Raw genomic sequence first — 22,772 nt, forward strand, 5'->3', positions numbered from 1 at the left:
GATGCCGTATTGTCTACCCATGTGGACAGTTATCACTATCATCCCTATTCCATATGATCCAAGGCTATGCAAAACGCTCCTTGCAGTTCCACAATGTGACGCTGTACAGGGGACAGCGCATTCCCCTCCCTTCCTCCGGTCGTCCATTCATTCTTCAGCTGCCTTGGCTCTTGCATCGTCATGTGGATGGCCAAAAGCGGTGCAGGAACCATTGATAGTTTATTGATCTGTATGCTTGCTTTTTCTCCGGTGATCGTCGGTGGGTGGTAGTGTTGGTGGTAAGAACTATTTATTCAGGCATGGGATCCCTCATTTCCAGCTCTCAGATTCCTGTAATGATCCAACTCGGTATCTCGGATGATTCTCAAAATGCGCGCTCTTTTGACATCGGCTCTTCTCGCCGGATGGGCTATCCACGGCTGTTCCGGCTACATACCACGACCCCGGACCGACGGTGAGACCTGCACCAAAACCACAGTGGCTGTCCTGTATGTTTATTCCCCGGCAGTAAAGTCAAAGCTAACCAGAGTAGCGGAGGAGGGATGGCGGGTATCACAGCGGCGGTATGTCTCAACACCCAGTGAAAGAGGCAATTACTCATAGTCACAGCAAGCGTTGCATAATGCCTCCATCGACGACTATGTAATTCTCGAGTATCGCGATCGAATTGGTGGGCGTGTCTGGAATACGGATTTCGGCCAGGATAAGGACGGGAATCCGTACAGTCTTGAATTTGGTGCAAATTGGGTATGTCCCGTGCGCGTGCGACGGTGCATTGACTAACTTGGATAGCTCCAAGGCGTTGGCTCTGAGACTACTGGTAAGAGAGATTGTCCTGAATCGAGGAATCTGGCTAACGATAGCAGAAAACCCTGTGTGGACTCTGGTGAGCATCCCGAACAAGCGTTTTGCGATGGCCTCTAACCCGACAGGCCAAAAAATACAACCTCAAAAACCACTACTCGAACTACAGCTCTATCCTAACCTACAACGAGACCGGCTACACCGACTACAGCGATCTGCTGGATGCCTACGACGAAGCCTCCACAGAGGCCGGTGAAAACGCCGGCCGCATCTTGACCGAGAATCTGCAGGATCAAACCGCTCGCACCGGACTTGCTGTGGCTGGCTGGAGACCGCGAAAGGATGATATGGCAGCTCAGGCGGTTGAATGGTGGAGCTGGGGTACGACCATATTAACCATAAGAGAGGTGCACCGCTAACGTAACCAGACTGGGAGGACGCTTTCTCCCCCGAAACAAGCTCGTTCGTTTTTGGTATGGCCGGCGAGAATCTCACGTTCAACCAATTTGGCGAGGACAACAACCTCGTTATTGATCCTAGAGGCTACCGCGAGATCATCACCGGTGAAGCGTCGACATTCCTCCAGCCCGACGACCACCGACTCCATCTCAACACCCAGGTGACGGACATTGAGTACAGCCCGCACGGTGTGACCATCCACAACAAGGACGGCAGCTGCGTGTCTGCCGCGTACGCAATCTGCACGTTCTCTCTGGGCGTTTTGCAAAATGACGCCGTCAAGTTTACTCCCGCTCTTCCGCCGTGGAAGCAAACCGCGATCCATAAGTTCAACATGGGCACGTACACCAAGATTTTCATGCAGTTCAACGAAACCTTCTGGCCCGACGACACACAGTATTTCCTGTATGCTTCACCCACTACTCGTGGCTACTACCCTGTATTCCAATCTCTCTCGACCGAAGGCTTTCTCCCGGGTTCGAATATCATCTTCGTGACCGTTGTCTCCGAACAATCCTACCGCGTCGAGCAACAATCTGACGAGGAGACCAAAGAAGAAGTCCTTGAGGTCCTGCGCGAGATGTTCCCTAACAAAGACATCCCCGAACCAATTGACTTTGGCTATCCCCGCTGGACGAAGGAGGAATGGGCCTTCGGTAGTTACTCCAACTGGCCGGCTGGCACAACACTAGAGATGCACCAGAACCTGCGCGCTAATGCCGACCGGCTGTGGTTCGCGGGCGAGGCAACCAGCGCGGCGTACTTTGGTTTCCTGCATGGTGCGTGGTTCGAGGGCAAAGAGGCCGGTGACCAGGTCGCAGCGCTGCTGCAGGGTCGCTGTGCGGAGGTCGAGGGCATCGACGAGGGGTGTACTGGAAGAGTGCACTATAGCCCACTGCATGGAACGACGCCGGAGGATGCGTATAGTGCTGAGAACGGGTGGTTGGTGGATAGTGTGACCGTGACGGCGTAATTGCATATTGCATTTAATAGCGTAGCGTAGACAAGCTGATAATGTCATTAGATTGTCGCTAATTCATGATAACTAGGAACCATAAGTCATAACTAATCCAGTCCGATAACTCCAAACACCGCCTGTAAGAAAAATCAATTTTCATAAGCCTTCGACGCCCGTTCGACATCCTCCAAGCTATCCTTGTGCCCGTATGCATCCATTAACTGCCGGTTCCGCTTGAGACGCTCCTCTTCTCTGATCTGACTCTCAATTCGGGCATTAGTGGCTGATTGGGAGTAGTAATTTGAGATTCCGAATCCTGTACAAGCTGTTAGTCGTCGTCGTTTGCATGGAGGATCATGTCTCAAATCACGAACCGATGCTGATCAGAGCCATCGCAGGGAGATACCTGTACATATGCTCAGTTCTGCTTGTTTCATGCAGTGCAGCGAATAGAACATACCATCGTCCAACGGGACCTGGGCGTGGTCGAGAAGCGGGGAGGTTTGGGATGGCGGAGATCATGTTCGTTGTACAGAGTAGATGTTCTTGTATATGGATTTATAGAGATGCTAGTACCAGTAACTAGAAGGAAATAGGCTATTAAATATGTAGAAAAATCGAAAACATGTCGGACCGAAGCCAAAATCGACTGATGATGATGATGTCGTTATGGCCTGACGCCAATCATATGATCGCCTTCCTGTTTCAGCATTGCGGGTGAATGCTTGAAACATTGCTGGTCTCGTGACCTGGGCCCTTTCTTTCTTGTCTTCACTTGTCTTTTTCTCCTTCTCGCTTCGTCAATCGTCTCTATATACTCTATCCCATATATACGATCATGGTTTAAACCACGCTTCTACCTTATATATGTGCCTGAATCAAGCACAACCAGATTGGGATTGTGCTGTTCTATTGAATCGAATCGTATATATTTATTCTGCTCGACTTATTGATCAGTTGTTCTCTTAGTTTCGGAAACGTACGCATCATCGGACTAGTTACAGGAGTGATGTCTACAATGAGTTTACACCGCGTATGGCAGGAATTATATGCTCGTCCTCTCTCGGCACATTCAATCAAGTCTGAAGCGTTCATGACTATGATGGACTTCGAAAGTTGCTGTTACTTTTCCCTGCGAGGACCACCGATCCCCGGATCAGTCCACTCTGAACACTTACACGCTTCTGAAACTGGAATGCGTGATCTGGTTGCCTAACTATCAATTGGTCGAGTCTACTGTGCCAAAGGTCCAACTTTCCGGTCAACCTACCTAGAGGCAGTATTAAATGGTCCACTGCAACTTGTTGTGATGAAACTAGTAAGTGCATTGGAAACAACTTCGTCATCAGATCGCTAACTTACCCTTGCAGACTACATCTATCCGCATACAGCCAGTGACATCGCGACTCACTCGTACAGTCATATGTTCCCTGATAATTTTGCACTTTCTGGAAATAGCTATGGGTTTGCGCAGGAGAGTGAATCCCTACAAATGTCGCCAATCCTGTGGTGGGTCCAAGACGCTGAAGGTGTCCTCTTTCACTCACTCAAGAAGTAGAGCGCATGTCCAAGTTGTGAACAAAAAGTGCTCCTACGACCACAACTGATTAGGGGAACCACTATCCTCGAGGATAGATTGCCAATCCCAGTGAGATTCATCTCTCCCCGCACAGAAAGCCATGTTATGGTTATCTGTGCCAATGCTCCGCGTCAATGAGCGCCACACCAACTCATTAAGCACATCCCCGTAAAAGATTCGTGTCAGGCAACTCTACCATCGGAAGGAATTCCCTAAAGAGGTCCAAAAGACCATCAAAGCTCTTTTTTCATTCTTCCCCACTCCCCTGCAGGAGGTAGCTTTGCTTCTCTATCTGCCAAGCTACCGGCATTTTGACCTTGACACTTTGCAGTTACAAAACTCTCCTGTTATCGGAAGTGCACCGCTTTTACGGTTCAAATGAGTTTTGACTGCTTGCTGTATTCATCCATTGCTGATTTTCTCAAGGACGCAATACAGCTCACGGTCTATCTGTTGGGAGTGACATGACCATCAACCCAATAAGCTTCATCGCATACTGACTGAATCTCACTGTCTTGCCTTGGTTCCCTCATCCGTTTCATACACGGAGGGCCGACTTCCAAGTGAGCAGTCAGTAGATAATAGATACTGGGCGTGCTAAAACGAAGTTTACCTGCCCAGATGGCAGTATTGACAGCGAAACGTCGAGTGAGAATAACATCACCCGCGTTCTTTTCGAATTTGATAGACTGGACACCAGAGACCTTCTTTCAACCAATGCCCCTAGACGAGTTCAAGAGCAACTCCCTCAGCAATGGCTTCCGGTGCCAGCAAACGAGTAGACATCCAGCACTTTATGGTAGCGCGGGTATATAATTCGCGTATAGATCAAACTCCATACCATCATTATAGAAAAGCCGTCAAGCCGTCAAGCGGGCTGTTGCTTAGTGAAGACAACGACAACCAGGCTGTACCCGATCATTGAGACACCAGGTTAAAGGCGCAGAACCATCTTTGGGCCCCATATAGCAACAAGAGCTAGCTACTACGAAGACACGACATTCTTGTCGGATTATCCAAGGCCAAGGTCGCCATTCTAACGCACGGCCCGGAACAGATGAGCAATGGCTGTGTCGATCTACGGGCCAGATAAAAATACACACTCCCTCGTATAGGAGATCGACACCGAGTTGTACCAGCCAACGCTGATAGTCTCGTGGTCTCTTTGTCTCCTGCTACATCACTGGCTAAGCAAGATTCGGAGCAAGGAGCCCGGTGCTCGACACAGGTGGGAGGAGAAGCTAGTTACGTGGAGTATCACCGTCGATACGATTTTGGCAAAACGACAAGAAAAGTACTATGGACCAATGATGGATACCGAGAACGTTTCATGCGTGTGGGAAAGTGGGAATTAGCGCATGATCACAATCTACGCACCTCATCCTCATAACGCCCCCTCCTCCCAACAAGCGCACTGTGACGGCTCGACGCTATACAAACAGCTGATATAGACGAACAGCGCCAACATCTCAAACGAGGCCATACAAGCAATCTGAGCAAAGGGCTTAAGCCTCATCGCACAGATGTCTATAAAGACCGCGCATCGCCTGGATAGATTCTCTTTTCTTCTTTTTCCCCAGACTCGATATTCTCGTCGATAGCTACTAGTTGATCTAGATAGGAATATCATTTCGTCAATATCTATCAGCTACCGAGTCCGTGACACACACCAAAGCCGCCACCAAGCGTCAATGGCAAAGTTTTTGAGGACAGTGTGTCGTGGCGTTACAATTTAAACCCTATCGCGGAACATGTACAGTACTTTCAAAGTTCGTGGTAGTGCACTTTATGATATGGATATCTCGTTATGCTTATCAGATGTATCTATGGGGCGTGAATATTTAAATACACTTAGTGCCCCAGGTTCTGCGGAGCAGCCAGCGGGGGTCCTTCGGGAGTGACATATGCCTAGCAGAGGTTAGTTGACAAATATCCAGTAGCATTCCGAAGACCATGACATACCTTGGTCATGCCACCGTCAACAACGAAGTCAGTTCCGTTGACAAAGCTGCTCTCGTCGCTGGCAAGGAAGACGACGGCGTGGGCCTGCTCGATGGCCTCACCGAAACGGCCGGTGGGGAAGTGAACCTCACGACGGAAACGCTTGGGCTGGTCGTCGCCCAGCCAGTCTTGGAGAAGGGGGGTGCTATTGAAGTCAGCATTGATCAAGCTAGGTTGTTGGTACCAGGACGTACTTCAAAGGAGCAGGGCAAAGGGCGTTGAACCGGAATCCCTCACGAGCATGCACAATAGCCAACTCACGAGTCATCGCAAGAACAGCACCCTTGCTTGCAGTGTACGCCAACTGCGGCGTAGCAGCACCAACCAAAGCCACCACACTCGCCGTGTTGATAATACTACCCCTCGCCTTCTTGTTCCTCCGCATGCTCTGCACAGCATGCTTGCTACCAAACCACACACCCTTCACGTTGATGTTATGAGTCAAATCCCAAATCTTCTCGGGGGTATCAATCGCATCAGCATCGTCGGCGTGCATGATTCCGGCGTTGTTGAAAATGACGTCCGTGCCGCCCCAGCTGTCTTGCGACTCGACCATGCGCTGCACGTCGGACTCCTTGGAAACATCGCACTTGATTGTCTCGACACGGGGAGCTTGGGGGACGACTTCCTTCAGCTTGGCCTGAGCTTTCTCGAGGGCCGGTTCGGAGATATCGGCCATGAGGACGTTGGCGCCTTCGCGGGCGAAGAGGATGGAGGTTTCGAGGCCGATGCCACTGTTTGGGTTAACATAGTGAATGATGAGTTGATTATATCTGTGCTCACCCCGCAGCACCGGTGATGATGGCATTCTTGCCTTGGAGACGTCCACGAGGAGCAGCCATTGTATGTTCTATGATAAGTTAGTCGTAGTGCGGGGTAGTGGAGGCAATGAAGTAGCAACGCTGAGTCTGTAAGAGACAAGTAACGTACTCTGTTGAAGAGCTTAAGAAGGCCTTGAATATTGCAATCAGGAGTAGTATATGCCAGCAATGACCGAGGGAGGGAGGAGGTTAACAGCTCAGCTGGAAACGCGGGGCACGTGGAGCAGATTAGATAAGCTGGAGATACGGAGTAAGTATGTGATATTATGTACCACTGCAGATACAATTGCACACAGAATACAGCTTGATAGTGGTTAGATCTAATTTGTCACTATCTGTGAAGATCAATTGATTCGTATATAATTTCGTATATGGCTGGTCCTGGTTCCTGACTACTGAGGCATCTCGCTATCACCGCGGGTTGACCGCTGATAAGCGGCCCCGATGATCTCCCCTCCTGTTTCACCCTCATTCACCCCTCGTGACCAATTCTGTGAGTGTTCCTATTCTCTCTTACATTAAAGCTAGACTCGATTGACGGATCAGTATATAGTACAATAACAACCACCATGTCTCAAGTCACAGCCGACAATGTCGCCGAAATCCTCCAGAACGACTCCGCCGTTAAGGTGGCCGGTGTCGACGTCGACGGCCAGCTGCGCGGCAAGCTAATGGCAAAGAAGAAGTTCCTCTCCATTGTGTCCGAGGGGTTTGGTTTCTGCTCCGTGGTGTTCGGCTGGGATATGCACGACCAAACATACTTCAAGGAGCTGGGGATTAGCAACAAGGAGAACGGGTATCGGGATATTGTTGCGGTGCCGGATCTGAGCAGTTTCCGGAGGATTCCCTGGGAGAACAATGTGCCTTTCTTCCTGGTTAGCTTTCTTGATCCTGACACAAGGCAGCCGCTTTCTGCTTGTCCTCGTGGGTTGTTGAATACGGCCGTCGGTAAGGCTGAGGAGGCTGGGTATCATGCTATGGCGGGTGGTAAGTTGCAAGCAACCTGAGCGTGAAGAGCTAAGCTGACCTGTATAGCCGAGTACGAATTCTACCAGTTCCGCGCCCCAGGAAACCACTCTTCACCCGAGCGCAATGCCTCGTCGACAGCCACCTTCCTCAAGGAGAACCCCGTCGAAGCGCTTCCTCCGTTGACCGAAGGCATGTTTGGATATAGCATAACGCGGCCGATTCACAACCAGGACTACTATTACGGCGTTTTCAACGCGTGCGAGAGCTTCAGATGTGAGATTGAGGGATGGCACACTGAGAGTGGACCTGGTGTTTATGAGGCTGTAAGTTCCTCTGACTGGGGTGGAAATGCCGTTGCTTATACTTCTTAGGCACTGCAATTTGGAGAAGCCAAAGAGATGGCAGACAAGGCTGGATTGTTCAAGTATGTTGTGAAAGCGATCGGTACCAAACATGGCATCACCCCCGCCTTCATGGCCAAACCGCGTCAAGGCTTGCCTGGAAATAGCGGCCACATGCACATCTCGTTGATGAAAGACGGAAAGAATGCCTTCTTCCGCGAAACGCCAGACCCCTCGCCGCCGTACCCAGACGTGGCGCATCTATCGGACCTGGGGCGACACTTCCTGGCCGGAGTCCTCACCGGACTCCCGGACATTATGCCGCTGTTCGCCCCCACGATAAACTCCTACAAACGTCTAGTTGAAAACTTCTGGGCTCCAGTGACAGTATCCTGGGGCTTGGAACACCGAGCAGCGTCCGTTCGAGTCATCACACCGCCCACGGCCAGTCCCAAGGCTACTCGGTTAGAGGTGCGGGTACCCGGGGCGGATTGCAATCCACATCTTGCCCTGGCGGCGATTGTCGCATTGGGATGGAAAGGTGTGGAGAAGAAGCTGGAGATCCCGGTCCCACCGCTGTCCAAGGGAGAGGATATGGGTGGCGCTAGCGACCAAGGTGCTCGACTAGCTAAATCGCTCAAGGAAGCTACCATTCGGTTTATGGATAAGGACAGTATGGCGCGCGAGGTGTTTGGGGATGCATTTGTTGAGCACTATGGAGGGACTCGGGAGCATGAAGTGCGCTTGTGGGAGGAGGCTGTTACTGATTGGTGCGTTTACCGTTGACCTTGTTTACCATGCTTGAAGCTAACAATCGCAGGGAGGTGAGACGTTATATAGAAACGGTTTAGTCGGGACCTGGAGGAATGTATATAGGCAGAACGAATAACGAAGCTCGTGATTGCTATGGTCTAGACCAGTGCACTCGTACTCCGTAGCCAAGTCCAGCTCCGGCTCTGTAGTACTTGCTTGTGAGATCACATGTCTACCGGCCATATCGATGTACTCCGGGTAGTGTACTATGTATGCCCCGAACGAGCCCCGGAATCGGAAGAATTCGGTCCATAAGCAAAAACAATAGACTTTCCGTACCGAAAATCACCGAGCAAAGACCTGACTTTATGGTGATGATGCAGAGTCATATTGACGTTGGATGAGCCGCGGCTATCGGATATGCGGGGATCGGGGGTCACAATATAGCTAGTATAGCTCTCTATCTGTAAGACACATTGTATTAGACATAGAATTTGTATATAGATAGATATCAATTGCATTGCTACAGCTTTTCTATTTTTCTTACTGCTTCGTACAGCATTAAGAACCCGATGTTTGTACTCCTACACCGGAGGAGGGGAGCGATAAGAGTCACGGGCGTATTACCGGTGTTACCCTGTCGGCCGATATTTCAGCAATTCACCAATAATTTTACGTATAGCTTCTGGGCGGTCGGTAACGATACGGTCTCCGCGGGAAAGTCACGTGCTCTACCATGTCTTATCAGTCAACTTCCGCTCATCCAGGACGAAAACGGAAGGGCCAGGTATGGCTAACTAGGTGTTCTGGTGGCCATGGGCCGCGGCTCATGGGTCTGACGTAGTCCGTCTCGGTTATCGTGATTATATAGTAGGGTGCCCTCGTCCATTCTTCTCTGTTACGCTGACTGCATTTCTTTCCTCTATATATCACTGTACAGCTATCAAAATGGTCAACGTCGAAGCTCAGCTCAAGGACGTCGCCGTCCTCGGTGCTCTCAACGATGACACCCGCAAGATCCTCACGAAGGATGCTTGCGCTTTCCTCGCCATCCTCCACCGGACCTTCAACCCCACCCGCAAGGCCCTCCTGCAACGCCGCATCGACCGCCAGGCAGAGATTGACAAGGGCCACCTGCTCGACTTCCTCCCCGAGACCAAGCACATCCGGGAGAATGACGCATGGAAGGGCGCTCCCCCGGCCCCCGGTCTGGTCGACCGCCGCGTCGAAATCACCGGCCCTACCGACCGCAAGATGGTCGTGAACGCGCTCAACTCGGACGTATGGACCTACATGGCCGACTTTGAGGACTCGAGCGCACCCACCTGGGACAACATGATCAACGGCCAGGTCAACCTGTATGACGCCATCCGTCGCCAGGTGGACTTCAAGCAGGGCAACAAGGAGTACAAGCTGCGGACGGACCGGACGCTGCCCACGCTGATTGCCCGTGCTCGTGGCTGGCACCTGGATGAGAAGCACTTCACCGTCGACGGCGAGCCCATCTCCGGATCGCTGTTCGACTTTGGTCTCTACTTCTTCCACAACGCCAAGGAGCTGGTTGCCCGTGGGTATGGTCCGTACTTCTACCTGCCCAAGATGGAGTCGCACTTGGAGGCCCGTTTGTGGAACGATGTCTTCAACCTTGCTCAGGACTACATTGGTATTCCCCGGGGTACCATCCGTGGTACCGTGCTAATTGAGACTATTACCGCTGCTTTTGAGATGGATGAGATTATTTACGAGCTCCGCGACCACAGCTCCGGTCTTAACTGTGGACGTTGGGATTACATCTTCTCGTTCATCAAGCGTCACCGCCAGAACCCCAACTTTGTCTTGCCTGACCGTTCGGATGTTACCATGACTGTTCCTTTCATGGATGCCTATGTCAAGCTCTTGATTAAGACTTGCCACCGTCGTGGTGTTCACGCTATGGTAAGTTCCTTTACATCTTTCTTTCTGATCAATGCTAACTTAGCAGGGTGGTATGGCCGCTCAAATCCCCGTTAAGGACAACCCCGCTGCCAACGACAAGGCCATGGAGGGTGTCCGTGCCGACAAGCTCCGTGAAGTCCGTGCTGGTCACGACGGTACCTGGGTTGCTCACCCCGCTCTGGCCGCCATTGCCTCGGAAGTCTTCAACAAACACATGCCCACTCCCAACCAGCTGTTCGTCCGTCGCGAGGATGTCAACATCGGCGCCAACGATCTCCTGAACACCAACGTCCCCGGTAAGATCACCGAGGATGGCATCCGCAAGAACCTGAACATCGGTCTGTCTTACATGGAAGGCTGGCTCCGCGGCATCGGTTGCGTCCCGATTAACTACCTGATGGAAGACGCCGCCACCGCCGAAGTCTCCCGCTCGCAGCTCTGGCAATGGTCGCGCCACAACGCCGTCACCGCAGAAGGCAAGAAGATCGACAAGGCCTATGCTCTGCGTCTTCTGCAGGAGCAAGCCGACAGCCTTGCTGCCAGCGGTCCCCGGGGCAACAAGTTCCAGCTTGCTGGTCGGTACTTTGCTACGCAGGTTACTGGTGAGGACTATGCTGAGTTCTTGACGAGTCTGTTGTACAATGAGATTTCGTCTGCTGGTAGTGCTGCGAAGCTTTGAGGTGTGAGGATGGTTTATGAGATATGATTCCCCTGTATGTTAGTTCGTAATTTGTCATGTTCAATTTCTGTAACTTCATCATTCGTAGTTTCGTATTTGCTTTCGAGTATGTTCATATCCAGAAGTCAATTTCAACCTCCGATATCCACACACAAGGGACCGACGCCTCCAGAACAAACCCTATCCATCGACCACGGCTCCAATGCCCCATTCTCCTTTCTGCCCTACCACCCCCAACAAACAAGTTCATCATCGCTGACCAGCCTTCAGCCCGATACCATGCTCTGGCGGATCCCTCCTCCCCTGCACAATTTCCACAGCCTCCTCCCCGATAATTCCCTTCTTCACCAAGTGGCGAACATAATCCATTGTCCACTCTTGGCATCTCCTGTTCGTCGTCTGTCGCCATTAGCTCAACACCCCTACAGTAAAACACAGAAACACGGCCCAGGGACTGGAGGGCTTACATCGTTCACAGGCGCGAGGAAATTTTCACTTATCCCCGGCTGCTTAACCTGCGTCGCCACAATCTCAATCTCCCCCCTCGGGCTATCGTCGACGCTGTGCACCTCATCCTCGCTATCCACGATATGTTGCACGTTGACCTCGCCAATCGGGAAGAGTTCATAGTGTTGATAATGTTGGCGAGAAGCAGGGACGTGGTTACGTTCGAATTCGAGCTTGTATCCTGCCATTGGGGCGCCGACGACGTTTATTAGGGTGCCGCGTCCAGCATTGGGAGATGTAGGGGAGGGGATGAATATGGCGAAATGCATGCGTTGAAAGGGGGCGTTTCGGGAGGAGAGGAGGAAGATCGTTCGTGTTGGCATAGTTGCGGTTGTGCAGGGGACGTAGGTGAGATGAGGTGGTTTGGGTGGTTTGTAGATGCTTGGTTGGGATGTTTGTCTTGATGGACCAGACGATGGATGATGGAGAGGTAGTATCATGTGACTGATAGCAAACGATAAATATATCCACTTATAAGCTAGCAATGGTCGTTGTCACTAAAATATATATTCTGATATGTGGCTTCCTGCTATCAGTAGATGCATGCCGTGCGTCAATCAGAGGTTGAACTAGGGCTCTGCTCAATATATTTTTTTGGTCCGACATGTACAACGATAGGAGTAGGAAAGAAGGCTTGTTTCCGGCATAAAATAATACTGGGAGATCAGGAGGCCTTCTTCCATTACCCGATCTCTATATCTCGTCTTCATCTCCACTCAACCCATTCGTCATTTTTACTTGCAGCCATTCAAAAACTGGTGCTCGAATCGATATCGTGATCAGTAAGATCTGCTTTGAGTCACATATCCCTTTTTATCCTGCAACGTGTACATATTGCTATATCCGGTCCCAGAGCTATCACGATTCAACGGCTATTTCTGTTCTTGCCGAAGCGGTTCGACGGCCAGAGCCGAAATGGAATCCCAAAGGCCAGAGGCCTTGTTCAATCGGGAAAGTTGCATATCATATGTTCCGGTGACGAAATCATAATGATCACACCAAATTTTGGACCATATCCGCCACCCAGACAAGAACCGATGTGATTACAATGGACTCCCCATATATTAGCAGTTTTGTGCACCCACTTGTTCTCAGTCTAACCGACTTGGATTATCCGATGAAGATGAGGATTTAGTAGCTGGCGCTCCGTGTATGTTGGCACTGCTTGGTGCGCATGAGATCAACAAGGAATGTCTTATGTGTTAAGCACTTATGTGGAACGCTTATTCAACTTGCATTGGGACAGTTCGAATAATGCCGGATGCAAGAGGAAGACGAACCAGAATCCTCACATGGCTCATCGTTGATCGACACGCGAGTTCTTATGGGTTTTAATCTATACACAACAGTCAACAGCGTCAGTTTTTATGAACAGAGCACAAAAAGTGGTCTTCAGTACAGTCCGAGGATGACCACAGGCAGGCCGACAACGCCACCTATTGGCATAAGCAGCGAGAACAAACGCACAAGTGAGCATGAAGCTATTTATTTGGTACCGGCGAGAACATTGTCAGGACAGTTCTCTTCAAATGTGAACATTGGTCAACCTCCATCAAGGATATTGATTCTCACGCGTTCCAAGTGAGTGGTGAAGTCGTAAGTCAAGACGGACGCCGATGAGAAGTTCATGGAGTGGGAGCGCCTGGTAACGACTTACAAGAGTAATTATCGTGAAAATGGGATGAACATGGGTATATTATCAAGGAGCTTGTCACGAGCTGTGCTATATAATGAAATTGTCTCCGCCGTGTACCCTATTCAGTACCAGGGGCCGGTTGAAATTCCCACCGTAAGCTTCACCGTCCCAATCCCTCTGGCTCCTACTGGAACCGAACCTTTATGAAGTAAAGGACTGCTAGAATTTGCTATAAATACTATTAGTGTGGTACATCATCACTGACATGAGACCATTAAAAATCTCAAGCAAATAGTGAACGTTTTACAGCGGAATATAGCTGCCTCCGCACCCAACGGCCCACATTGTAGGCCTAAATCCAGAAATATTCCAGACATTGTAACCAAAACTTGCCGTTGACATCAGTAGCCAACTATACATCCGAGTCATCCCTGCGAGCTTGTCAGATAATGAACACGCATTTGACGCCATTGATAGCAATGCCAAAACTTACTGTTTACGCCTCCGATCCCAAAGTCCACTCAAGTCTCCAATAGGCAAGGAGAAAGGGAAGCCAACAGAGTCAAGCAGCTGCGCCGTCAACAGATAGAAGCCCAACATCGTAGCCACGAATAAAGCAGCGCCACCGCCCTAGGGGTTTTTTCGATTAACTTTTGCATAGCATATTGGGAAGAATGTTATACTCACCACAGTCAAGCGGTTACCCATAACCTCATCTTCAGCGCCAAGTTTCCAGTACGCCGCCGCCAGGAGCGAGAACACGAAGATCAGGGACGCGAAGATTAGAACATACACCAAATTGGTGCGAGTTGCACAGATGCAATAGATCAACATCAACAGCGCCATGAAAAGGAAGAAGAATGCTATTGGAGCCAGGTTAGAGCCTGTAAAACAATACAAGGAAAGGATGCATACCAAAGGTGTTCACAAATCCGGGGCTGTGAAGGCCTGCCAGAGTATTGGTTCCATCTGGGGAGTATGCAGCTGTAATGATCAGTATCAATGAGTGGCAAAATCAGGAGGAAACTCGATACATACCTGCGGAGTTAAACGCCGGGGTCATAGTAGCACCGAAAGCCAAACAGAATGCACCTAGACCGAGTCAATTTTATATTCGATTTTGTTATTTCCATCAAGGAAACAACTTACCCAAGTGACCGAACACAACCGAAGAGAACGTATTCCCAAGAACAAACTCAAGAATACTGGAAAGGACCAGCAAGAGCCCACCGAATAAGATCGAAACTCCACTGTGATATGTAAGCGATGACCTGCTGCATGATTCTTCCAAGTTGTATCTTACGAGAATGCAGCACCACCTCCACCGGCACCTCTCCATGCCATTAGACAACACGCAAGTGGTGTGGCTGTAAGCACGAAAGCTCCAATTCCCCTGGATCCCCACAGTTAATATACAATGGTCCTGCTCGACAAAGAGAGAGATGATCATTGCGTACAGTGGAGTAGGATTTCCTAGATTCTTTGCCATAGCCGGCTGGCGGTGCATCATAGGGCTCAGGTAGAGCTTCTCGAACTGCTCGGCAGAGAGAGTCACCGAGGTAGGGACCTGGGTGAGCGCAGGCATGGCTCCGGCTTCACTGGGTGAAGTGTCGCGCAGGATCTCGCTATCCATCTTTTCTGGCATTATTTCGTGCAGAGAGTTATAAAGAAAGAAACTAGAAGTGTTCAAAGGACGGACAGGCAAATTTGACCTCAACTCGTTTGATTCAGCGACCCAGAACCCCGACTTTATAGCTACACGGCGGGAGTACCCCAGGTTTGGACCCCATGGGGAGCTACCACAAAGCCAAGACAACTCAAATTCCCATCGGAAGCAGTATCGGCACAATGAATTGTTAGTAACCCTGCGTGGCAGAAATGCCACAATCCTGTTGGCCGAGCACAGCGAGCCCACAGACACAGGTGTAGTGGTAGGCAGGTAGCCAACGACACACACTCCATCTGCTAGTATGCCATCATCGACCGTGAGCTGGTCCAAAAATGAGCCCAAGGGGTATCGGAGGCTACTTCGGCATATTGCAAACGAAGATCTCCGCTTTTCTGGGGGGAATATTGGAGCCAACAAGGATTGTCACGTCCATGAGGGTCGGCCAAGTCTATGATGAGCCGAGAAAGGTGCCGAAATTGAGGAGGAAACGCAAGTTTATCTTCTACCTTGCGCAGATCGTTTGGTCATGCCAATGGATTGACCACGAATCGACCCCGCAATCCCCCGCAATAGGAGTTTATTGGCGGATGGTCCAAGTCCGGGGGATGATATAATTTCTTCAGGACACGCATAACGTGAATTTCCTGACACCCTAACACCCCCCCAGGGCTACTCCGAAGTACATCGAGAATTATTTTAGCATCTGGGATGGCAAGGCCGATTGTGTTTTTGCCATATTTCCCAGGCCTCAATTTCCGGACCGCATGCGGTAGAGGTGGCAAACCAAGGCATGACGCCCTTGTTAGAGGAGCTAGTACTACTGTCAGCGTAGCTCGAGTCAGATCATGCTATTCAATACTTTGCACTGTATAGTTAAGCGCGGGAGACGCTTGCGACATTATGGTGCTCCATGATAGATAGGTTAGCCGAGAAACAAGTTACCATGTTAGCGACCAGTGAGAAAGATGTACCGTGTCACAAGCGAAAGATTACAAACCAAAGACGATTTGCTGGACGGTACAGGTAACACGGTCTTCGGTGTATTCTCCTACGTGGCCAGGACATGGGGATCGTCTGGGTTTGACTGGCCTCAAGCAACGCCACAGCATTTGCATCAAGTAATGACAAGAAAATCGCGGTCGCTTAACACAAGCAGCCATGGGGATTATTACTCGCAGCGGATGAAGGCTGCCACCCTGAAAGAAGAGATGGAATGGAGCTGAATATCCTAGAGAAAGCGAACTGGGGCGGGGTGGCGAACATAAGGAGGACCGAAATATAGAAGGATGTCGCTCGATATGTGCAGGCCCTATACCGCAGTGGTCAAGGTACTAAATGACTCATATTATGGAGTGTGGCTTACAGTAATCTCCAATGATGAAAATCCTGTTGATTGAATCAACTTGGTGGCCTAGTCAATCACACTATGCTCATTCGCCAAACGGAATATCATCAGACTACATCGTTCAGCTCTACACCACTAGTCAGGCTCAGCCATCCTATGCGCTATCGGCTGGCTTCCTATCTCGCCCACAGTTAACCCGAGTAGTATCACTCACCAGGATTATATGGGCTGTACAGCGCCTTTCGCCATCGTGGTTTCTATAAAAGCAAAGAACGCTGCCGTACGCAAGTTCAAGAAACCGGTCAACCCACTTCCAGGGCGATTGATCTGTCTCCCAAGTAATAACACGCTGTACAGTACTGCCAATGATCCGGGTATCATCCCGACTGGCGCGAGGGCCAAGGACGCCCGCAGGGACAGACATTGTTAAACTCTATCAAGTCGATATCAATATATTTCGCTTGAACTGAACACAAGTACATACTACCATAGGGTGTGGAAAACGGTTAGAAATGTAACAAGCCCTGAGTATATTACTGCTTCTAGAGGTAATATTGCCAAGTCTATTAGAGCGGGCTCAGGAACATAATATTAACTATCCCTGGCCACACTGGTCATATTTCACTATACTACTGTGTTTATTCACTTTATTGTATATTATGGTATACACCACATCATGAAAATTTCCAATTCAGTAGGAGCCTAACGGCTTTCCCTGTACTCAGATTCGGGAAAGGGGAAAGCGGAAGGCCTGGTTTATTGTGGTTGCTCAAGGAAAACGAAGTCTGATGACTCCTTGCTTCTTGAACCTATGGATCTAGATCGCTTGCGTTCTGTTGCGCCTTGGATATAGCACGCACGCAAATGCCCGCAAGTTCTGTTGTAAACCCATCCAGATATTGCAAGTGGATCACTTCGCCGAGCGTTAACTTCCGGACTGGAATGCGGTGGATCAAATCGGGGACATTCTGAAGCAAATCCACGTTGTGACGAGTCTCACGATCGCGGGGGTTGGAGACGATATTGCAGAAGAGCGTCAAGACGGCTGTTGTGGCGTAAAAGAGAATGACCCTGATTCCGCCCGTGTGGTTGACCCAGTCAGTTTATAAGACAGACCCTCTTAGCACCAACCACAACCTGGGCGTTTCAGCATACATACCAAAAACATTCCCCCTTTACCACAGGCAGCACTCTTTGGAGGTAAGACAAAGTTGAGCGACTCGCGGTGATGGAAAGGCCGGTACTTGACGTGATCCCCTGGAGTGGCGGCCCTGCGAGATTCATTTCAGAGCTCTGGCATCGGCTGCTCGCTTGGTGGATGGAGATTACACAATGATAGTATGCGAGCCTTAGTATCACCGCCTGTGTATTCACATTGGCGCTCACGGGGGTCTCCGGGGAAAAGTACAAGGTCGGGCGGAACTCTGCCGGGAGGGATAGCCTCCATTGTTCTAGTGACTCGTCGAGGTCTCGGATGCTTGACAGTAACTCCGACACAGACTGGTAAAGGGAATCAGCGGAATACAGATTCTGGTATACTCTTGACTTCAACATGGACAGGCGGAGATCCCAGGGGAAGAGGGGCATAGTGTGATTGTCTATCAGTAGCATGTCTTGTTGTAGATTGATGTTGTGCAGCCGTATATAATCCGAGGGCAGAGTGAGGTTGCAGTGTGTATCATTCATACACGGGGGTTGGCCCGTTCTTATGCATATGTCTTTGTCAAATGAATAACACAGCCAGAAGAGATCTCGCAGATGGAAGTCTAGGTCACTCTTATCATAGGCGGAAAAGCTGGAGGCGGGGTTCTTATTATTAGCGGGTAATGTGTGAGCCCCTAGTGTATAGAGAAGACGAGTGGCGATTGACAAAGTCACGGCTGCAGATTGGAGGTCACCTAGAAAATACTTGAGTTGAACCTGGCGACTTCCGATTAGTTGCTACCTAATAGAAGGGACCATGGCAAGGTCACATGGGCGTGTACGCACCAGCATTATTAGTGACTGGAGTCCATCAACCGTCATCTCCTCCGCCACCGGTGTTATAAAGCGCTGTGCCGCCGAGGCATATGATCGGCAATCCATGGCACCATGTATGCTGTCCTCGAAGCCAAACAGGGAAACCAGGGACAAAAGTGAATACAGGCAAGATTTGGCGCTGGCAGAACCAAAGGGTCGGACGGGGCTGTAGGCGAGATCTAGCGTCTTCCCGATCATTGATCTGCTAAGCACTGGAAATACTAGACCTTGGAAGGACGAGCAATAAACCAGCATATACTTTTCAACGTTGGCTCTACTAGGGAGCTCTGGAAGCGGAGGAGGGGGTACCGCAGAGTCCGACAACAAACGAAGCGGTTTCAGCCATTGAACCTCAAGAGAGAACAGCTTGTCGAAATTGATGCGCTCTCCTATTTGAGACTCAATCCATTTCTGGCCTTCGTCGGAGAATACGTGGTGACCTCTAAGATATGAGACATTATTCAGAAATGTATTCCCATTTCTCAAATGGCCCACCCCGCCGCCTGATATAGATGGATCTATAAGATATATCAGCCGCTAGCAATAATCGGCCTTCGCAGCACGTCCTGCGCACCGGAATAAGCAACAGGGGTGTGTTCCCCGCCAATATTGGGCGATGAGAGAGTCACTTGGCTACTGAAGGTTAGTCGAGACTCCTTGATCATCCATTACGTTAGGCGGCACTTTGGCGCCGACGAGATGAGATAGAATATTGAGTCATAGCCGTACCATGCGTCTGCCTGTTTCCGGATCCTATTGTAGGTACAGGCGAGATTATGATGTTTGCACCAATTGCATTGTGGGAACTCTGCATCACATTGGATCTGTTGATCCCAGAGGAAGGTGGTCAGATTAACGTGATGTTGTGTCCAACAAAAGCATGTTGACATACCTTCTTTTTGGAACAGGAGTCGCACGCCCTCCGTCTGGGTCTCCGAGGGGTCCTCTGCCACGAGGGCGCACGCCGGCCCGACATTGCCAAGTGGTAGGCAGAGATAATACACTATCAGACTAAGGCTGAATCCAGAAGCCAGCGTGGAAAGCAAGGACCACGGACTAATTAAAGGTGAAATTGTGATGAGGTTCGATAACATAATTAATTCCCAGGAGCGAAAATCAGCAGCCACTTAGAATACCCCATTGGTTAACTAACGTAAGCCACAAGCGAGCTGCGCACCTCCGTATTCCATATAGAATGGCACTTCTTATAACCTCAATATCTCAACCACAAAGTATTTACAAAGCTTGAAACGTATCATGTAGGGTATTATGGTACTAAAATTATACGCACTGAGTAGGAAGCCTTTTCAGATGAATATTGCTTCAAGTAATATAAATTACCGCTGTATTTTTCGTATTTCTCGATATTCAAGCATCTATGGCTACAAAGAGCTACAGATTCTTTGTAAATTAATATACTTTCTTGTAGTGGCTGTGTGTATAGCCTTTTCTTATAATAAGCCTCTATATCTGTTGGTGACTGAGATGACATGCTGGACTGTCTTCTCGTATTTCTGTGACAAAACAGATAGTAATTCAATAATTCTGTTATGGACGCTTCATGAAGATTATTATGCTCCACTGCCCCCATCCAATTCCTTTAAATCGCCTCGAGTAATATGATATCGCCTCGGTGCCCCCGCCTCCCCGCTTAATCGTCGGGGAATGCCGACTAGGCTAAAAGACGCTGCTCGGAATCCGGCGTCTCGGCTCGAGTCAAAGTTGTACATAATGTTATAAAGGCATGGTTACGACATAAATACTGAGGTTGCGGTCTGCAAGCAGGGGAGGAATCCACAGACGAGAGGCAACTTACCAGCTTCCCAAACGACGCCATTGAGTTGCAGCATATCTTAAGATGAGCCAGGTTGTACTTGTTACCGGAGCCAATCGGGGTCCGTTATAGTATGCTCCCAGGATAGAGTATCTTTGAGGCTAACTCGGGCTGTAGGCATCGGAAAAGGGTTTGTGACATACTATCTTGCCCGGCTGAACACTACAGTTATTGCAACCGTGCGAGACGCCTCGTCTGAGAAAGCAAAAGAGCTTTATACACTGAAAAAGGGCAATGGATCTCGCCTAATTGTTGTATCACTTAGCGCCGACAGTGCGGCAAGCGCGGTGGAGGCCGCGTCCGAAATCCAGACAAAGCACCACATCGACCACATTGACATTGTTGTTGCTAATGCGGGAATCTGCAACTCCTGGGGCCTTGTCCTGGAGGTGGATGAGTCGGACCTGGTTACTCACTTTGAAGTAAATACGATGGGTCCGCTTAGGCTGTTTAAAGCCACGGCACCATTGCTGCAGAAAGCTAGGACTCCAAAGTTCGTCTATATCTCTACTCTCCTGGCAAGCATTGGTGAGATTGGGCGAATTCCGTCATTGACAGGTGCGTATGGAATGTCAAAGGCGGCTGGAAATTACCTGGTCAGAAAGATTCATGCAGAGAATGAGCACTTGATTGCTTTATCATTTGATCCAGGGTAGGCCTTAAGTTCCCCCCCATTCCTTGAATATTCTAAGACTGATACGGCTGGCCGCATTTTAAGACTTGTCCAGACAGACATGGGTGGTCGCGCTGCAGAGTCTCTTGGACTAGATGTGGCCCCAGTAACAGTTGAGGAGACTGTGCGTGGAATCACGAAGCAGGTATGTGCCAATATTGACCATTATTGCTGCTGCAGCATAGTTAACATTCTTGCAGATTGATGCAGCGGACAAGTCAACCACCTCTGGCCAATTTTTCAATTATAACGGGGACAAAGTGGCCTGGTAGGGTATCAGCGAACAATGTATGGTGCTGCCTCTAGTGCATGGAGTAACCACAAGTAAAGGACCATGGCCATGCTAATTATAGGCAGATTTTACATGAGTGCTATAAAGTCTGATATGGCTATCAAGACAAGGGTTCTATGTATACTATAAAGAATAAGGCATTCAAGATCAAAGACTCCATAACCTAGTAGTATCTTCAACTGTATTCTGAGTTTGGGATTATTCGAGACATTGTCTCACCCACTCCACAATCCTCGGCCCAACCTCGTCACCTGGCAGCCCTATCGACAAGCAGAAACTCACATGATTGTGTCCCGGCAACACCTCGAACCGGGGGAGGCGTTTCGTTCGCATGGCATATGCCTCCAAGAACTTCAGATTCCCCCGCACACATTCCTCGAAGTCCCATTCCGCCACGGTGACGAACACCTCCGGCAGGCTTGTCTCACCCCTCCTCACTGTAGGCAAGTTCCGGAACATCCCTAGGGCTGACCGTACCTGGATCTCCTCATGATCGAGAGTGCCATAGTACTCCTCCATGTCCGTTCTTCGCGGCTCCTGCGTCAAATCATAAGCCAGTGCCGCGCTCATGAGCAGCACCCCACGCGGTCCCGTGCCACGCTCCAAGTGCGACTGAAGGGTCAGGTATGGTTGCAACCGACCCGAAAACAGCGCCATGGCCAGATGCCCTCCCCCGGCGCTATGGCCAAGCAGGAAGACGGCGTCCCGATCGCCTGTGTACCGATGAACGTGGGTCTGGATCCAGGCCAGAGTGGTCGCGATGTCTTCTATCCCATCCGGAAACCTTGCCTCGGGCAGCAGACGATATGTCCCTAGGATTCCGACCATCCCGTTCGCCGCGAAAAATCGGCCTTGCAAATTACATACCAAAGGGTCAGCCAGGGCTCCGTTCTTGCAAAGGCGGATTTTAAGGTGTCACAGGAAACAATGTACCAATATTTGCGTGTAGATGTGGCGTGATCATATTGTCGCCAATCTTGAACCCTCCGCCGTGGAAGTAGACAACGACGGGGCGTTTCGGCTGTTCGGTGATAGTAGTAGGGGGCCAGTAGATCTTTTTCTCGCATACTCAGCATCAAGGAACACATCCTCCGATATACTAGTGGTGGGCGCTACTCTCATGCGGGGCCTTGCTTACATCCAAGCGATGTCTCTCATGCGTTCCGTACTTGACGTTTTTCTCACATGCTATCGACGGGCCAGGGTCTTGCGCAAGGGATGCGTGGCAAGAGTCGAAGAATTGCTCACAAGTAGCATTCACAGACGGTCCCCAGTTACTCCCAAGATTGCGGGTAAAGTCCTGGATCCCTGGCGATAAAGGCATGGTGAAAGATTGTTGCAATTAACAGGCCGTAGTCTCGTCCGAGCCGTCGATAATGCCCCGCGTTGCTTGGAGCTGTGTTTATAGCTCTTTGTGTCTCAGCAGACGTCTGTGAACGTGCACCTAGTGGGAATTGAGGGAGGGTTTCCCGCTTTATCAGCGGGATACTAGCTCTTT

General features: G+C 50.0%; 10 protein-coding genes across 10 annotated transcripts; 4 read left to right on the forward strand and 6 right to left on the reverse strand.

Annotated features, from left to right (window-relative positions):
- Positions 1-357: 357 nt before the first annotated feature.
- Positions 358-2,236, forward strand: ACHE_50045S (putative flavin containing polyamine oxidase; the record flags this gene model as incomplete). The annotated part of the gene is made up of 7 exons (XM_043279717.1): positions 358-488; positions 533-563; positions 610-747; positions 793-820; positions 867-886; positions 933-1,185; positions 1,233-2,236. 7 exons carry the CDS (start codon positions 358-360, stop codon positions 2,234-2,236), a joined length of 1,605 nt encoding a protein of 534 aa, XP_043137369.1.
- A 134-nt stretch (positions 2,237-2,370) lies between these two features.
- ACHE_50046A (uncharacterized protein) lies at positions 2,371-2,743 on the reverse strand (the record flags this gene model as incomplete). The annotated part of the gene is made up of 3 exons (XM_043279718.1): positions 2,371-2,537; positions 2,596-2,627; positions 2,682-2,743. The coding sequence occupies 3 exons, from the start codon at positions 2,741-2,743 to the stop codon at positions 2,371-2,373; spliced, it is 261 nt and encodes an 86-aa protein (XP_043137370.1).
- Positions 2,744-5,651: 2,908 nt separating this feature from the next.
- ACHE_50047A (putative short-chain dehydrogenase/reductase family protein) lies at positions 5,652-6,643 on the reverse strand (the record flags this gene model as incomplete). The annotated part of the gene is made up of 4 exons (XM_043279720.1): positions 5,652-5,708; positions 5,763-5,946; positions 5,996-6,535; positions 6,585-6,643. 4 exons carry the CDS (start codon positions 6,641-6,643, stop codon positions 5,652-5,654), a joined length of 840 nt encoding a protein of 279 aa, XP_043137371.1.
- Positions 6,644-7,191: 548 nt separating this feature from the next.
- Positions 7,192-8,783, forward strand: ACHE_50048S (glutamine synthetase family protein; the record flags this gene model as incomplete). Its single annotated transcript, XM_043279721.1, has 4 exons — positions 7,192-7,609; positions 7,658-7,914; positions 7,963-8,702; positions 8,753-8,783. The coding sequence occupies 4 exons, from the start codon at positions 7,192-7,194 to the stop codon at positions 8,781-8,783; spliced, it is 1,446 nt and encodes a 481-aa protein (XP_043137372.1).
- An 850-nt stretch (positions 8,784-9,633) lies between these two features.
- ACHE_50049S (malate synthase) lies at positions 9,634-11,299 on the forward strand (the record flags this gene model as incomplete). The annotated part of the gene is made up of 2 exons (XM_043279722.1): positions 9,634-10,620; positions 10,667-11,299. 2 exons carry the CDS (start codon positions 9,634-9,636, stop codon positions 11,297-11,299), a joined length of 1,620 nt encoding a protein of 539 aa, XP_043137373.1.
- Positions 11,300-11,548: 249 nt separating this feature from the next.
- Positions 11,549-12,129, reverse strand: ACHE_50050A (uncharacterized protein; the record flags this gene model as incomplete). The annotated part of the gene is made up of 2 exons (XM_043279723.1): positions 11,549-11,698; positions 11,767-12,129. 2 exons carry the CDS (start codon positions 12,127-12,129, stop codon positions 11,549-11,551), a joined length of 513 nt encoding a protein of 170 aa, XP_043137374.1.
- Positions 12,130-13,854: 1,725 nt separating this feature from the next.
- Positions 13,855-15,075, reverse strand: ACHE_50051A (uncharacterized protein; the record flags this gene model as incomplete). The annotated part of the gene is made up of 8 exons (XM_043279724.1): positions 13,855-13,873; positions 13,936-14,072; positions 14,130-14,305; positions 14,358-14,426; positions 14,481-14,534; positions 14,592-14,692; positions 14,746-14,835; positions 14,900-15,075. 8 exons carry the CDS (start codon positions 15,073-15,075, stop codon positions 13,855-13,857), a joined length of 822 nt encoding a protein of 273 aa, XP_043137375.1.
- A 2,190-nt stretch (positions 15,076-17,265) lies between these two features.
- ACHE_50052A (Zn(II)2Cys6 transcription factor) lies at positions 17,266-19,451 on the reverse strand (the record flags this gene model as incomplete). Its single annotated transcript, XM_043279725.1, has 6 exons — positions 17,266-17,527; positions 17,616-18,376; positions 18,446-18,993; positions 19,050-19,108; positions 19,205-19,299; positions 19,368-19,451. 6 exons carry the CDS (start codon positions 19,449-19,451, stop codon positions 17,266-17,268), a joined length of 1,809 nt encoding a protein of 602 aa, XP_043137376.1.
- Positions 19,452-20,333: 882 nt separating this feature from the next.
- Positions 20,334-21,254, forward strand: ACHE_50053S (SDR family oxidoreductase; the record flags this gene model as incomplete). The annotated part of the gene is made up of 4 exons (XM_043279726.1): positions 20,334-20,370; positions 20,427-20,961; positions 21,028-21,127; positions 21,183-21,254. 4 exons carry the CDS (start codon positions 20,334-20,336, stop codon positions 21,252-21,254), a joined length of 744 nt encoding a protein of 247 aa, XP_043137377.1.
- Positions 21,255-21,472: 218 nt separating this feature from the next.
- ACHE_50054A (alpha/beta hydrolase) lies at positions 21,473-22,598 on the reverse strand (the record flags this gene model as incomplete). The annotated part of the gene is made up of 3 exons (XM_043279727.1): positions 21,473-22,125; positions 22,208-22,328; positions 22,413-22,598. 3 exons carry the CDS (start codon positions 22,596-22,598, stop codon positions 21,473-21,475), a joined length of 960 nt encoding a protein of 319 aa, XP_043137378.1.
- Positions 22,599-22,772: the final 174 nt, after the last annotated feature.

Source organism: Aspergillus chevalieri, chromosome 5, assembly GCF_016861735.1.
Source record: "Aspergillus chevalieri M1 DNA, chromosome 5, nearly complete sequence".
Lineage (NCBI taxonomy): Eukaryota > Fungi > Ascomycota > Eurotiomycetes > Eurotiales > Aspergillaceae > Aspergillus > Aspergillus chevalieri.